The 16,531-nt window shown below is 45.8% G+C and overlaps 1 protein-coding gene across 3 annotated transcripts in view; it reads right to left on the minus strand.

The window, feature by feature from the left end:
- The window catches only part of LOC115120345 (protein PALS2-like), a 26,090-nt gene extending 11,648 nt beyond the window's left edge, over positions 1-14,442 (minus strand). Inside the window, exons 1-6 of one of the 3 annotated variants that reach the window (XM_065020278.1) lie at positions 13,902-14,442; positions 8,892-9,063; positions 7,713-7,725; positions 6,171-6,323; positions 1,477-1,629; positions 416-643 (exon numbers count right to left, since the gene is read on the minus strand). In XM_065020278.1, the coding sequence (XP_064876350.1) occupies positions 416-643; positions 1,477-1,629; positions 6,171-6,323; positions 7,713-7,725; positions 8,892-9,063; positions 13,902-14,061 (879 nt within the window). In that variant the 5' untranslated portion in view covers positions 14,062-14,442. Of the gene's footprint in view, positions 1-415; positions 644-1,476; positions 1,630-6,170; positions 6,324-7,712; positions 7,726-8,891; positions 9,064-9,749; positions 10,134-13,901 lie in introns of those variants that run through there. The other 2 variants (XM_065020276.1, XM_065020277.1) reach the window with 2 other exon arrangements.
- Positions 14,443-16,531: the final 2,089 nt, after the last annotated feature.

Raw genomic sequence — 16,531 nt, forward strand, 5'->3', positions numbered from 1 at the left:
ACAGCCAAGACAACGCAGCAGTAGCTTTGGGACAAGTCTCTGAATGTCCTTTAGTGGCCCAGCCAGAGCCTGGACTTGAACCCTATCAAACATCTCTGGAGAGACCTGAAAATAGCTGTGTAGGGACGATCCCCATCCAACCTGACAGAGCTTGAGAGGGTCTGCAGAGAAGAATGGGAGAAACCCCCCAAATACAGTTGTGCCAAGCTTGTAGTGTCATACCCAAGAAGACTCGAGGATGATTCCAGATTCCAGAGCAAGGCATTCTGGGACTGCCCCAAGACTACCAGCAGCCCCTCCCCACCACCACACAACATCTGCAGCAGGGGGGGGTTACTGAGAGAGAGAGAGAGAGAGAGATTGAGAGAGAGAGAGAGAGAGAGAGATGTTTGCATCCATGTGTGTGTTTGTGTACCTGTGGTGGGGCAGGTGCATCTCTATAACTAGGCAGTATCTTCAGAGTGATTCCTCCGCTGCAGTCCTTCAGCATCTCCTGCAGCTCAGTGGGGTTGTTCCCTACGTCCCGCCCATTCACTTCCTTTATGATGTCACCCACGTGTAGCAGACCCTGCCTGTCAATCATTCCTCCGTGGAGGATCCTAGCGATGACCAGCTCCTCCTTCTCCACTCTGAACGTCACTCCCTGAGAGAGGGAAGGAACGGAAGGTCAATGAAATCATATTACAGAGATGCAGAAACACACACAAACATGCTCCCACGCACACGCACAAACAACCTAATATGTGCACATACGCACTCCCCCTCGGTCTCCCTCTGACTCCCTGTGTCTCCCTCTGACTCCATCTGTCTCCCTCTGACTCCCTCTGTCTCCCTCTGTCTCCATCTGTCTCCCTCTGACTCCCTCTGTCTCCCTCTGACTCCCTCTGACTCCCTCGGTCTCCCTCTGTCTCCCTCTGTCTCCCTCTGACTCCCTCTGACTCCCTCTGTCTCCCTCTGTCTCCATCTGTCTCCCTCTGACTCCCTCTGACTCCCTCTGTCTCCCTCTGACTCCATCTGTCTCCCTCTGACTCCCTCTGACTCCCTCGGTCTCCCTCTGTCTCCCTCTGTCTCCCTCTGACTCCCTCTGACTCCCTCTGACTCCCTCGGTCTCCCTCGGTCTCCCTCTGTCTCCCTCTGACTCCCTGTGTCTCCCTCCTCCCTCTGACTCCCTGTGTCTCCCTCTGACTCCCTGTGTCTCCCTCTGACTCCCTCTGACTCCCTCTGTCTCCCTCTGTCTCCCTCTGACTCCCTCTGTCTCCCTCTGTCTCCCTGTGTCTCCATCTGACTTCCTCTGTCTCCCTCTGACTCCCTCTGTCTCCCTCTGACTCCCTCTGTCTCCCTCTGACTCCCTGTGTCTCCCTCTGACTCCCTCTGACTCCCTCGGTCTCCCTCGGTCTCCCTCGGTCTCCCTCTGTCTCCCTCTGTCTCCCTCTGACTCCCCCTGACTCCTTCTGACTCCCTCTGTCTCCCTCTCACCAGTGGTTCTCCAGCCTTCTTCCGGATGCCGATCATGCGTACAGCGTCGGCCTGCATCAGAGCACTGTTCACCAGCGCCTCATTGGACAGCTCTGCTGGGGGCACAGCCTCATAGCACTTAGAGGCTACCATGTCGTGGGCCTCCAGGAGGGACTGAGAGAGAGAGCGAGAGCAAGAGAGAGAGAGAAAGAGAGAGAGAGAGAGAGAGAGAGAGATGATGAGGAAGACAGGTAGAAGGTGGGAGGGAAGAAAAACATTGAGGTTATAAATTGTGTTCGTTGTCTTGAGCTGCAAATTTGAATTTGTGTTTTAAATCATGAACACCAGTCCCTTTCTGACGTAAAAAAAAATATATTAGGCTCCACCAAAATAAATGTCCCACATACAATTACAGGGATGGAACCATTTATCTTAAACCCCAAACTCTCCCTCACTCCTTCGCAGTTCTCTTCTCTCCTTGGAGAAGCTGGCAGGAGGTGTGTGTGTAAGGGCTGACAAAGGGGAGAAACACAGCCTAGTTTAAAGGGGAGAAACACAGCCTAGTTTAAAGGGGAGAAACAAGGCCTAGTTTAAAGTGGAGAAACACAGCCTAGTTTAAAGGGGAGAAACACAGCCTAGTTTAAAGGGGTTAAACACAGCCTAGTTTAAAGGAGAGAAACAGCCTAGTTTAAAGGAGAAACACAGCCTAGTTTAAAGGAGAGAAACACAGCCTAGTTTAAAGGGGAGAGAAACACAGCCTAGTTTAAAGGGGAGAGAAACACAGCCTAGTTTAAAGGGGAGAAACAGCCTAGTTTAAAGGAGAGAAACAGCCTAGTTTAAAGGAGAGAAACAGCCTAGTTTAAAGGAGAGAAACAGCCTAGTTTAAAGGAGAGAAACAGCCTAGTTTAAAGGGGAGAAACACAGCCTAGTTTAAAGGGGAGAAACACAGCCTAGTTTAAAGGAGAGAAACACAGCCTAGTTTAAAGGAGAGAAACAGCCTAGTTTAAAGGAGAGAAACAGCCTAGTTTAAAGTGGAGATAAACACAGCCTAGTTTAAAGGGGAGAGAAACACAGCCTAGTTTAAAGGAGAGAAACACAGCCTAGTTTAAAGGAGAGAAACACAGCCTAGTTTAAAGGGGAGAAACACAGCCTAGTTTAAAGTGGAGAAACAAAGCCTAGTTTAAAGGGGAGAGAAACAGCCTAGTTTAAAGGGGAGAAACACAGCCTAGTTTAAAGGGGAGAGAAACAGCCTAGTTTAAAGGGGAGAGAAACACAGCCTAGTTTAAAGGAGAGAAACACAGCCTAGTTTAAAGGAGAGAAACACAGCCTAGTTTAAAGGTGAGAAACATAGCCTAGTTTAAAGGGGAGAGAAACAGCCTAGTTTAAAGGGGAGAGAAACACAGCCTAGTTTAAAGGGGAGAGAAACAGCCTAGTTTAAAGGGGAGAAACACAGCCTAGTTTAAAGGGGAGAGAAACAGCCTAGTTTAAAGGAGAGAAACACAGCCTAGTTTAAAGGAGAGAAACACAGCCTAGTTTAAAGGAGAGAAACACAGCCTAGTTTAAAGGGGAGAGAAATACAGCCTAGTTTAAAGGGGAGAGAAACACAGCCTAGTTTAAAGGGGATAGAAACACAGCCTAGTTTAAAGGGGAGAGAAACACAGCCTAGTTTAAAGTGGAGAAACACAGCCTAGTTTAAAGGGGAGAGAAATACAGCCTAGTTTAAAGGGGAGAGAAACAGCCTAGTTTAAAGGGGAGAGAAACACAGCCTAGTTTAAATGGGAGAGAAACAGCCTAGTTTAAAGGGGAGAAACACAGCCTAGTTTAAAGGGGAGAGAAACAGCCTAGTTTAAAGGAGAGAAACACAGCCTAGTTTAAAGGAGAGAAACACAGCCTAGTTTAAAGGAGAGAAACACAGCCTAGTTTAAAGGGGAGAAACACAGCCTAGTTTAAAGGGGAGAAACACAGCCTAGTTTAAAGTGGAGAAACACAGCCTAGTTTAAAGGGGAGAGAAACAGCCTAGTTTAAAGGGGAGAAACACAGCCTAGTTTAAAGGGGAGAGAAACAGCCTAGTTTAAAGGGGAGAGAAATACAGCCTAGTTTAAAGGGGAGAGAAACACAGCCTAGTTTAAAGTGGAGAAACACAGCCTAGTTTAAAGGGGAGAAACAGCCTAGTTTAAAGGGGAGAAACACAGCCTAGTTTAAAGGGGAGAGAAACAGCCTAGTTTAAAGGGGAGAAACAGCCTCGTTTAAAGGGGAGAAACACAGCCTAGTTTAAAGTGGAGAAACACAGCCTAGTTTAAAGGGGAGAGAAACACAGCCTAGTTTAAAGTGGAGAGAAACAGCCTAGTTTAAAGGGGAGAAACACAGCCTAGTTTAAAGGGGAGAGAAACAGCCTAGTTTAAAGGGGAGAGAAACACAGCCTAGTTTAAAGGGGAGAGAAACACAGCCTAGTTTAAAGGGGAGAAACAGCCTAGTTTAAAGGAGAGAAACAGCCTAGTTTAAAGGAGAGAAACAGGCTAGTTTAAAGGAGAGAAACAGCCTAGTTTAAAGGAGAGAAACAGCCTAGTTTAAAGTGGAGAGAAACACAGCCTAGTTTAAAGGGGAGAGAAACACAGCCTAGTTTAAAGGGGAGAGAAACACAGCCTAGTTTAAAGGGGAGAGAAATACAGCCTAGTTTAAAGGGGAGAGAAACACAGCCTAGTTTAAAGGGGAGAGAAACACAGCCTAGTTTAAAGGGGAGAGAAACACAGCCTAGTTTAAAGTGGAGAAACACAGCCTAGTTTAAAGGGGAGAGAAACACAGCCTAGTTTAAAGGGGAGAGAAACAGCCTAGTTTAAAGGGGAGAGAAACACAGCCTAGTTTAAAGGGGAGAGAAACAGCCTAGTTTAAAGGGGAGAAACACAGCCTAGTTTAAAGGGGAGAGAAACAGCCTAGTTTAAAGGAGAGAAACACAGCCTAGTTTAAAGGAGAGAAACACAGCCTAGTTTAAAGGGGAGAAACACAGCCTAGTTTAAAGTGGAGAAACACAGCCTAGTTTAAAGGGGAGAGAAACAGCCTAGTTTAAAGGGGAGAAACACAGCCTAGTTTAAAGGGGAGAGAAACAGCCTAGTTTAAAGGGGAGAGAAACACAGCCTAGTTTAAAGTGGAGAAACACAGCCTAGTTTAAAGGGGAGAAACAGCCTAGTTTAAAGGGGAGAAACACAGCCTAGTTTAAAGGGGAGAGAAACAGCCTAGTTTAAAGGGGAGAAACAGCCTCGTTTAAAGGGGAGAAACACAGCCTAGTTTAAAGTGGAGAAACACAGCCTAGTTTAAAGGGGAGAAACACAGCCTAGTTTAAAGGGGAGAAACACAGCCTAGTTTAAAAGGGAGAGAAACACAGCCTAGTTTAAAGGAGAGAAACACAGCCTAGTTTAAAGGAGAGAAACACAGCCTAGTTTAAAGGGGAGAGAAACACAGCCTAGTTTAAAGGGGAGAGAAACACAGCCTAGTTTAAAGGGGAGAAACAGCCTAGTTTAAAGGAGAGAAACAGCCTAGTTTAAAGGAGAGAAACAGCCTAGTTTAAAGGAGAGAAACAGCCTAGTTTAAAGTGGAGAGAAACACAGCCTAGTTTAAAGGGGGAGAAACACAGCCTAGTTTAAAGGAGAGAAACACAGCCTAGTTTAAAGGGGAGAGAAATACAGCCTAGTTTAAAGGGGAGAGAAACACAGCCTAGTTTAAAGGGGAGAGAAACACAGCCTAGTTTAAAGGGGAGAGAAACACAGCCTAGTTTAAAGTGGAGAAACACAGCCTAGTTTAAAGGGGAGAGAAATACAGCCTAGTTTAAAGGGGAGAGAAACAGCCTAGTTTAAAGGGGAGAGAAACAGCCTAGTTTAAAGGGGAGAGAAACACAGCCTAGTTTAAAGGGGAGAGAAACAGCCTAGTTTAAAGGGGAGAAACACAGCCTAGTTTAAAGGGGAGAAACACAGCCTAGTTTAAAGGGGAGAAACACAGCCTAGTTTAAAGAAACACAGCCTAGTTTAAAGGGAAGAGAAACAGCCTAGTTTAAAGGGGAGAAACAGCCTAGTTTAAAGGGGAGAAACACAGCCTAGTTTAAAGGGGAGAGAAACAGCCTAGTTTAAAGGGGAGTCTGTCTCTGTCTGTCTCTCACTCTTCTGTCTCTCTCTCTGTGTCTCTCTCGCTCTCTCTTCTCTCTTTCTCTCTCATATCAAGGTCTTATCTCTGAGCTGACAGCATGCATGCTTCTGATTGGTGCAGAGATATTCCATTCTCAAATATATAAATCCTATTGGTTCACACTCTTAAAATCCCTCTAAGTCCTCTGACAGGTCGATGGATAGAGGTCAGTATTCCAAGGGAGGGGTTTGATCCTAAACCATTTCCCCTTTCATAACAAGAGTTGAGATGCATGTACATGTACAGTATAGAAGTGTTGCTGTACCGATATAGAACCATCAACATTGAATAACACCATAACATTTTCTGCTCATGTTTTGCCCAATCCTCAATCCTAAATTGTCCCCATATGAGAACCCTTTTGGTTCCAGGTAGAACCATATTGGGTTCAAGGTAAAACCATGTCCCCTAAAGAGCTCTCCTATGGGGACAGTCAAATAACCTTTTTGGAACCCTTTTCTCTAAGAATGTAGCCAATGCTTTCAGATTCACAAGAATTAGCATCAACTACAACCTTTAACTTTAGTGACTGGGTTCCTCACCTGGAAGTGGGGCTCCTGGAGGATTCGGGAGAGTTCCGCTGCTCTGTCGTCGCGGACGCTGAGGGCGGTGATGTCGCCCAGGATGTCTGTGACCAGCTCCACGTTGTTGTCCTGCACCGCCTCCAGCCTCACGTCCTCCAATCGCTCGTGGGCCTGCGGGGATCAGAGGCTAAAGGTTATAGGGGTCATATAGACATGAGAGGAAGTGGTTCACTGGTTGATAGATAGTGTTCTAACCATTGATGTGGTTGGTCAGTAAGTTGTGTTGTTGAGTGAGGGTTCTGTGGTGGTATTCTGGTGAGGAAGTTCCCCCACACACACTTGGACAGCCGACTATTTCGGGGCAGGAGTTCACTCCAGTGGTCAGAGTATCTGTCACCAGGGGGGTCAGTCTGTGACGAACAGAGAACTCCAGGGGCACCTCACACAGGCAGCCCTATGACCCTCATCCCCCTGCCCAGGCTGTGACGGTCACCAACAGGCCCTTGGCTGCCTGGGATTGGGAGAGCTGCAGGCACTCCTCTTCATGACATCATCCTGTCTAGCAGTGACTAACCCACCCATGTGAATATGTCAGATGTAGCAGTGACTAACCCACCCATGTGAATATGTCAGATGTAGCAGTGACTAACCCACCCATGTGAATATGTCAGATGTAGCAGTGACTAACCCACCCATGTGAATATGTCAGATGTAGCAGTGACTAACCCACCCATGTGAATATGTCAGATGTAGCAGTGACTAACCCACCCATGTGAATATGTCAGATGTAGCAGTGACTAACCCACCCGTGTGAATATGTCAGATGTAGCAGTGACTAACCCACCCAGTGTCTCCTGACCCCTCCTGTCTCAGCCTCCAGTATTTATGCTGCAGTAGTTTATGTGTCGGGGGGCTAGGGTCAGTTTGTTATATCTGGAGTACTTCTCCTGTCCTATTCGGTGTCCTGTGTGAATCTAAGTGTGCGTTCTCTAATTCTCTCCTTCTCTCTTTCTTTCTCTCTCTCGGAGGACCTGAGCCCTAGGACCATGCCCCAGGACTACCTGACATGATGACTCCTTGCTGTCCCCAGTCCACCTGGCCATGCTGCTGCTCCAGTTTCAACTGACCTGAGCCCTAGGACCATGTCCCAGGACTACCTGACATGATGACTCCTTGCTGTCCCCAGTCCACCTGGCCATGCTGCTGCTCCAGTTTAAACTGTTCTGCCTTACTATTATTCGACCATGCTGGTCATTTATGAACATTTGAACATCTTGGCCATGTTCTGTTATAATCTCCACCCGGCACAGCCAGAAGAGGACTGGCCACCCCACATATGCTCTCTCTAATTCTCTCTTTCTTTCTCTCTCTCTGAGGACCTGAGCCCTAGGACCGTGCCCCAGGACTACCTGACATGATGACTCCTTGCTGTCCCCAGTCCACCTGACTGTGCTGCTGCTCCAGTTTCAACTGTTCTGCCTTATTATTATTCGACTATGCTGGTCATTTATGAACATTTGAACATCTTGGCCATGTTCTGTTATAATCTCCACCCGGCACAGCCAGAAGAGGACTGGCCACCCCACATAGCCTGGTTCCTCTCTAGGTTTCTTCCTAGGTTTTGGCCTTTCTAGGGAGTTTTTCCTAGCCACCGTGCTTCTACACCTGCATTGCTTGCTGTTTGGGGTTTTAGGCTGGGTTTCTGTACAGCACTTTGAGATATCAGCTGATGTACGAAGGGCTATATAAATACATTTGATTTGATTTGAATATGTCAGATGTAGCCGTGACTAACCCACCCATGTGAATATGTCAGATGTAGCAGTGACTAACCCACCCATGTGAATATGTCAGATGTAGCAGTGACTAACCCACCCATGTGAATATGTCAGATGTAGCAGTGACTAACCCACCCATTTGAATATGTCAGATGTAGCAGTGACTAACCCACCCATGTGAATATGTCAGATGTAGCAGTGACTAACTCACCCGTGTGAATATGTCAGATGTAGCAGTGACTAACCCACCCATGTGAATATGTCAGATGTAGCAGTGACTAACCCACCCATGTGAATATGTCAGATGTAGCAGTGACTAACCCACCCATGTGAATATGTCAGATGTAGCAGTGACTAACCCACCCATGTGAATATGTCAGATGTAGCAGTGACTAACCCACCCATGTGAATATGTCAGATGTAGCAGTGACTAACCCACCCGTGTGAATATGTCAGATGTAGCAGTGACTAACCCACCCGTGTGAATATGTCAGATGTAGCAGTGACTAACCCACCCGTGTGAATATGTCAGATGTAGCAGTGACTAACCCACCCATGTGAATATGTCAGATGTAGCCGTGACAAACCCACCCATGTGAATATGTCAGATCATGGGTTACAGCCCGTGTCAATCTCAACCCACAGAGGGGTGAGTCTGGGGGTCTTCGCTCCTCCCTTCTACTTGATTTATGAATTAAGATCACTAATTAAGGAAAAAACTCAAATCGGCAGACACTTGTCCTTCCATGGCATGAGTTTGACCCCCCTAGCTTAGAGTGAGCGCGTGTGTGTGCGTGTGTGTGTGTGTGTGTGTGTAGTGCATGTGTGTGTAGTGCATGTGTGACTTGTGTCATTGTGATCATCAGGGAAACCATCAGGGTTGTGTTGCGTATTAGCATGGTGATACATTAGTACCTTAGCGGGGAGCTGAGGGTCAGCCGGTGACCTGCCAGCCTGTGACCTGTCAGTGTGTGAGTCAGTCTCAGTGTGTTCTCCCCTATGTGTGTCTGCTACCTTGATGAGTGACCGTACAATGGGACTCTCCATGATGCCTCTGAGGAAGATGAGGTCGATGTCTTTGGCCCCCGTGGAGGTGGGCAGCTCCCCCAGGTTGTTCAACACCTGCTGCATCGCTGTGGGGGAGATGAGAGGGGGGCGATGGGGGAGAGGGGGAAGGAAGGGGAGAGAGGGGGAGGGATGGGAGAGAGGGGGAAGGGAGGAGAGAGGGAGAGAGATGGGGAGACAGGGGGGAGGGAGGAGAGAGGGATGGGGAGAGAGGGGGAAGGTGGAAGAGAGGGGGAAGAGAGGAGAGAGGGGGAGGGAGTGAGTGAGTAAGTCACACACATACAGTAGATGCAAGACACACACGCAACAAAAGTTAGTTGAAAAAATAAATAGAGCAAGTGAAAGCGTAGGCCTTAGTGACACCTGCCCTGTCTGTACCCTCTCATACTGCCTTAGTGACACCTGCCCTGTCTGTACCCTCTCATACTGCCTTAGTGACACCTGCCCTGTCTGTACCCTCTCATACTGCCTTAGTGACACCTGCCCTGTCTGTAACCTCTCATACTGCCTTAGTGACACCTGCCCTGTCTGTACCCTCTCATACTGCCTTAGTGACACCTGTCCTGTCTGTACCCTCTCATACTGCCTTAGTGACACCTGCCCTGTCTGTACCCTCTCATACTGCCTTAGTGACACCTGCCCTGTCTGTAGCCTCTCATACTGCTTTAGCACAGTCCAGCCAAAACACACAACCACATTCAAATTCTACTTAGAATTCCCATGCCAATAGAATACAGGTAGAAGTCTGTGCAACCTGCGGCCATGCCTGTAGTTCATTCACTCCCTCTCAATGTAGTTCAATAGACCAGTCCTTTTCACTGCAGTTGATAGGTCACAGCAATAAATAAATAAAATCATTCAAATCCAAACTGTACTCCAGTCAGACAAAAAACAACGTCAAAAACTAGACAAGCCTACAAATCAGTTCTTCTGTAGTTTTTTTTGGTCGTTTGGTTTTCAAGCTGAAGCTTGTCCATCAGTCCTGGAAATGTTCCTCAGTGGAAAACAACTTCCATCCAGAAGTCCACTAGACAGAAAATAGTGGTTTGATACGATTATATCGTCTTTCCAATTATCTCAATGAATTCCATTTGAGTCTGGTCCTGAGAGGAAGACTTCTCTGACCCTGTGTGTCCTCTCCTGTCCTGACAAGGAGAGAGGTGTGGACTATCCAGGTATCAGAGAGCTAAGACGTTAAACCTAGGGTCTCAAAGCCCCGGTAAGCCCCTGTAATACACTTACAGCACTGTGGAGGTGTGTGTGTATGTGTGTGCGTGTTTGTGTGTATGTATTTGCGTGTGTGCGCGTGCGCGTGTTTGTGTGCCTGAGAATAAATATGTAAAGCCATGAAGACAATGAAGTCCTCTGCAAGAATCTAGTTCTCTTCACAGTTTCTCCTCCACTCTCTCCTTCTGCAGGTCTCTCTCTGGTTTCCCACGCTACGGTCCTGTAGTAGAATGAATCAAGGCCCGAGGAGGTGTGATATATGGCCAATATACCACGGCTAAGGGCTGTTCTTACGCACGCCGCAACGCCGAGTCCTAACTGTACACTATCGTTCAAACGTTTGGGGTCACTTAGAAATGTCCTTGTTTTCCATGAAAACATACATGAAATGAGTTGCAAAATTATTAAGAAATACAGTCAAGACGTTGACAAGGTTATAAATAATGATTTTGAATTGAAATAATAATTGTATCCTTCAAACTTTGCTTTCATCAAAGAATCCTCCATTTGCAGCAATTACAGACTTGCAGACCTTTGGCATTCTAGTTGTCAATTTGTTGAGGTCATCAGAAGAGATTTCACCCCATGGTTCCTGAAGCACCTCCCACAAGTTGGATTGGCTTGATTTTCCTACGTACCATACGGTCAAGCTGCTCCCACAACAGCTCAATAGGGTTGAGATCCGATGACTGTGCTGGCCATTCCATTATAGACAGAATACCAGCTGACTGCTTCTTCCCTAAAAAGTTATTGCATAGTTTGGAGCTGTAATTTGGGTCATTGTCCTGTTGTAGGAGGAAATTGGCTCCAATTAAGTGCCGTCCACAGGGTATGGCATGGCGTAAAACGTGATAGCCTTCATTCTTCAAAATCCCTTTTACCCTGTACAAATCTCCCACTTTACCATCACACTTTTCTTTGTGATCCGAACACCTCAAACTTAGATTTGTCTGTCCATAACACTTTTTCCAATCTTCCTCTGTCCAGTGACTGTGTTCTTTTGCCCATCTTAATATTTTATTTTTATTGGCCAGTCTGAGATACGGCTTTTTCTATGCAACTCTGCCTGGAAGGCCAGCATCCCGGAGTCACCTCTTCACTGTTTACGTTGAGACTGGTGTTTTGCGGGTACTATTTAATGAAGCTGCCAGTTGAGGACTTGTGAGGCGTCTGTTTCTCAAAATAGACGCTCTAATGTACTTGTCCTCTTGCTCAGTTGTGCACCGGGGCCTCCCACTCTTTCTATTCTGGTTAGAGCCAGTTTGCGCTGTTCTGTGAAGGGAGTAGTACACAGCGTTGTACGAGATCTTCAATTTCTTGGCAATTTCTCGCATGGAATAGCCTTCATTTCTCAGAACAAGAACAGACTGATGAGTTTCAGAAGAAAGTTATTTGTTTCTGGGCATTTTGAGCCTGTAATCAAACCCACAAATGCTGATGCTCCAGACACTCAACTAGTTTAAAGAAGGACAGTTTTATTGCTTTTTTAATCAGAACAACAGTTTTCAGCTGTGCTAACATAATTGCAAAAGGGTTTTTCTAATAATCAATTAGCCTTTTAGAATGATAAACTTGGATTAGCTAACACAACGTGCCATTGGAACACAGGAGTGATGGTTGCTGATAATGGGCCTCTGTACGCCTATGTAGATATTCCATTAATAATCAGCTGTTTCCAGCTACAATAGTCATTTACAACATTTACAATGTCTACACTGTATTTCTGATCAATTTGATGTTATTTTCAAAAATGTTTTCTTTCAAAAACAAGGACATTTCTAAGTGACCCCACTGTTGGAACGGTAGTGTACATTTGCAAAAATGTCTAAAAACCTGTTTTTCTCTCTGTCATTATGGGGTATTGTGTGTAGATTGATGAGGGGAAAAACATATTGAATTGATTTTTTAAGGCTGGAACATAACAAAAAGTGGAAAAAGTCAAGGGGTCTAAATACTGTCCAAATGCACTGTGTGTATAATAATATAGTAATATCCAGGCTTTATATAAATTGATCTCTGCCTGAATGTCATTGTAATTCATGGGGAGTATGAATTAGACCAGAACCATGGCATGATCTGAAGTGGTATTATTAGAATACACGCAGATACACATGCATACACACACATACACATGCATACACACGCATACACACACATACACATGCATAACTTTTCATTGCATCAAGCATATGAAAAAGAGTGTGCACTCATTCACACACACACACACACACACCATGGTGAGAGAGGGTCATAATCCTAGGTGATCACCGGGAGGTGTGTGCCACAAAAACAGCTGACTAAGAAAGTGACAAGACTACAGTGTTGCCTGGAAATCATACACACACACACACTCACACATGTACACACACAAAAAATATATTTTTATGTATTTATGTTACAGGCCTTGTGTAAGTCATGTCATTTTAATAAGGGGACAACTGTAAACACCTTTGGAGTAGAAATAGTTAAAAAGTATCTTTCCCCTGGAGGGTAATGAATGGCTGGCAACCACAAATATCACCCCTCACAGCTAAACTATATCTATCTGGCAACCACAAATATCACCTCTCACAGCTAAACTATATTTATCTGGCAACCACAAATATCACCCCTCATAGCTAAACTATATCTATCTGGCAACCACAAATATCACCCCTCACAGCTAAACTATATCTATCTGGCAACCACAAATATCACCCCTCACAGCTAAACTATATCTATCTGGCAACCACAAATATCACCTCTCACAGCTAAACTATATTTATCTGGCAACCACAAATATCACCCCTCATAGCTAAACTATATCTATCTGGCAACCACAAATATCACCCTCACAGCTAAACTATATCTATCTGGCAACCACAAATATCACCCCTCACAGCTAAACTATATCTATCTGGCAACCACATATATCACCCTCACAGCCACATATATCTCACCCCAAATATCACAGCTAAACTATATCTATCTGGCAACCACAAATATCACCCCTCACAGGTAAACTATGTCTATCTGGCAACCACAAATATCACCCCTCATAGCTAAACTATATCTATCTGGCAACCACATATATCACCCCTCACAGCTAAACTACATATATCTGGCAACCACAAATATCACCCCTCATAGCTAAACTATATCTATCTGGCAACCACAAATATCACCCCTCACAGCTAAACTATATCTATCTGGCAACCACAAATATCACCCCTTACAGCTAAACTATATCTATCTGGCAACCACAGATATCACCCCTCATAGCTAAACTATATCTATCTGGCAACCACATATATCACCCCTCACAGCTAAACTATATCTATCTGGCAACCACAAATATCACCCCTCACAGGTAAACTATGTCTATCTGGCAACCACAAATATCACCCCTCACAGCTAAACTATATCTATCTGGCAACCACATATATCCCCCCTCACAGCTAAACTATATCTATCTGGCAACCACATATATCCCCCCTCACAGCTAAACTATATCTATCTGGCAACCACATATATCCCCCCTCACAGCTAAACTATATCTATCTGGCAACCACATATATCCCCCCTCACAGCTAAACTATATCTATCTGGCAACCACATATATCCCCCCTCACAGCTAAACTATACCTATCTGGTAACAACATTCTTCCACAGTATCAATATCTGCAACTGAGAATCTCACCTCCTGATGTGTCGGCTCCCTCTGTGGGCTCAGCAGCCGCCCCCTCCCCAGCCGACCCATCTCCTGTCTCGCCTTGCTCTCCCGTCCCGGCTGCATCCGGAGGGGAATCCACCGCTACCTCCACCCCGTTGGGACAGGCGTCCTCCATAGCCAGGACCATGAACGCTCTTCGACCGCTCCTCGACCACAGCTATGCTAACCTAACCACAAGTCAACCACCACCACTCAGTGATAGTTGGTCTAAAACTGTCTCCTCTGCCCTTAACCTTCAGTCTACTACACAATGATCAACAATCTCTACCCTTCAGTCTACTACACAATGATCAACAGTCTCTACCCTTCAGTCTACTACACAATGATCAACAGTCTCTACCCTTCAGTCTACTACACAATGATCAACAGTCTCTACCTTCAGTCTACTACACAATGATCAACAGTCTCTACCCTTCAGTCTACAACACAATGATCAACAGTCTCTACCCTTCAGTCTACTACACAATGATCAACAGTCTCTACCCTTCAGTCTACTTCACAATGATCAACAGTCAGTCTACCACAATGATCAACAGTCTACCCTTCACTACAATGATCAACAGTCTCTACCCTTCAGTCTACTACACAATGATCTACAGTCTACACAATGATAGTCCTACCCTTCAGTCTACTACACAATGATCAACAGTCTCTACCCTTCAGTCTACTACACAATGATCAACAGTCTCTACCCTTCAGACACAATGATCAACAGTCTCTACCTTCAGTCTACTACACAATGATCAACAGTCTCTACCCTTCAGTCTACTACACAATGATCAACAGTCTCTACCCTTCAGTCTACTACACACTGATCAACAGTCTCTACCCTTCAGTCTACTACACACTGATCAACAGTCTCTACCCTTCAGTCTACTACACAATGATCAACAGTCTCTACCCTTCAGTCTACTACACAATGATCAACAGTCTCTACCCTTCAGTCTACTACACAATGATCAACAGTCTCTAAACAGATAGAAGATGAAAAACGGAGATAGAAGATGAAAAACAGAGATAGAAGATGAAAGAAATAGAACTAGAATGAAATAAAGAGGAGAGAGACACTAAGGACAGAGAGAGAAATCGAGAGAGATGGAGGCAGATAGCTTGCTCACACAGATGTGGACACAGATTCAGTTGTTCTCAATCCCCTCCCTCAACACTCCCTTTAATACCTCACCCCCACCACCACCACACACACACACACACACACACACACACACACACACACACACACACACACACACAAACACACGCCCTCCTAGCCCCTCCTTACACCAAATCCCCTCCTGCTGTTGAGGGTTTGTTTGAGTTCACATGCAATCATTAACATTTTTCCGGACTCTTTCGGTTGCCCTTCGAAACTCCTCTCCCTTTCTACAGGTGACTGATACTGACACAAACTGATCTTAGATCTGTGTCTAGGGGACATGTTCATTCCATCTACATGCTACACAATTAGGTGGTCCTCCTGTAAGCCCCTCCCCTTCGCTCTCAATGCCCCTCCCCCTCTCACACAGCTGTAGATTAAGAGGATATGATCTGCAGTCCCTAATCCACTCCACCCCCCTTCACCACCCATATCCCTCCCTCCCTCTTCCCAGTAAGCCCCACCCCCTCCCTCTTCCCAGTAAGCCCCACCCCCTCCCTATTCCCAGTCAGCCCCAACTCCATCCACAGCAAATCTGAGCAGGATTTTAATCCTACTGCAAAAACACAGGATTACAGAATCTACTCTGGATTCTCTCTTCCTCTCTCTCTCAGTTCTCAAAGTGCAGTACTCTCTATCACTGCGGTAGATCTCCAAAAGATGGTGTCTGATATATGCACTCAATAAAAACATATATATTATTAGGAATTAAGAACAAATTCTTATTTACAATGACGGCCTACCAAGAGGAACAGGGATGTCTCAACATTGGGTGTGCTCACAAATAGCGTTATACCAATGTTATATCAGCATTATATTAGCAATAAACAGGTGTGTGGACTGGCATAGAGTGTACCAATATTAATAGTAGATACAGGGGATCTCTTCCTCGACCTGTAATCATGGTTGTGACTGGGTTGTCAGGGTGGAACTGTAGAGACAAGGATACAGTCAGAGAGTGGTAGTAGCCAGGGGCAACACAAGGCTACAGTCAGATAGTGGTAGTAGCCAGGGGCAACACAAGGCTACAGTCAGATAGTGGTAGTAGCCAGGGGCAACACAAGACTACAGTCAGATAGTGGTAGTAGCCAGGGGCAACACAAGGCTACAGCCAGATAGTGGTAGTAGCCAGGGGCAACACAAGGATAAAGTCAGATAGTGGTAGTAGCCAGGGGCAACACAAGGCTAAAGTCAGATAGTGGTAGTAGCCAGGGGCAACACAAGGCTACAGTCAGATAGTGGTAGTAGCCAGGGGAAACACAAGGACACAGTCAGATAGTGGTAGTAGCCAGGGGCAACACAAGGCTACAGTCAGATAGTGGTAGTAGCCAGGGTCAACACAAGGCTACAGTCAGATAGTGGTAGTAGCCAGGGGGAAAACAAGGTTACAGTCAGATAGTGGTAGTAGCCAGGGGCAACACAAGGCTAAAGTCAGATAGTGGTA

This window comes from Oncorhynchus nerka, linkage group LG7 (assembly GCF_034236695.1).
Source record: "Oncorhynchus nerka isolate Pitt River linkage group LG7, Oner_Uvic_2.0, whole genome shotgun sequence".
Lineage (NCBI taxonomy): Eukaryota > Metazoa > Chordata > Actinopteri > Salmoniformes > Salmonidae > Oncorhynchus > Oncorhynchus nerka.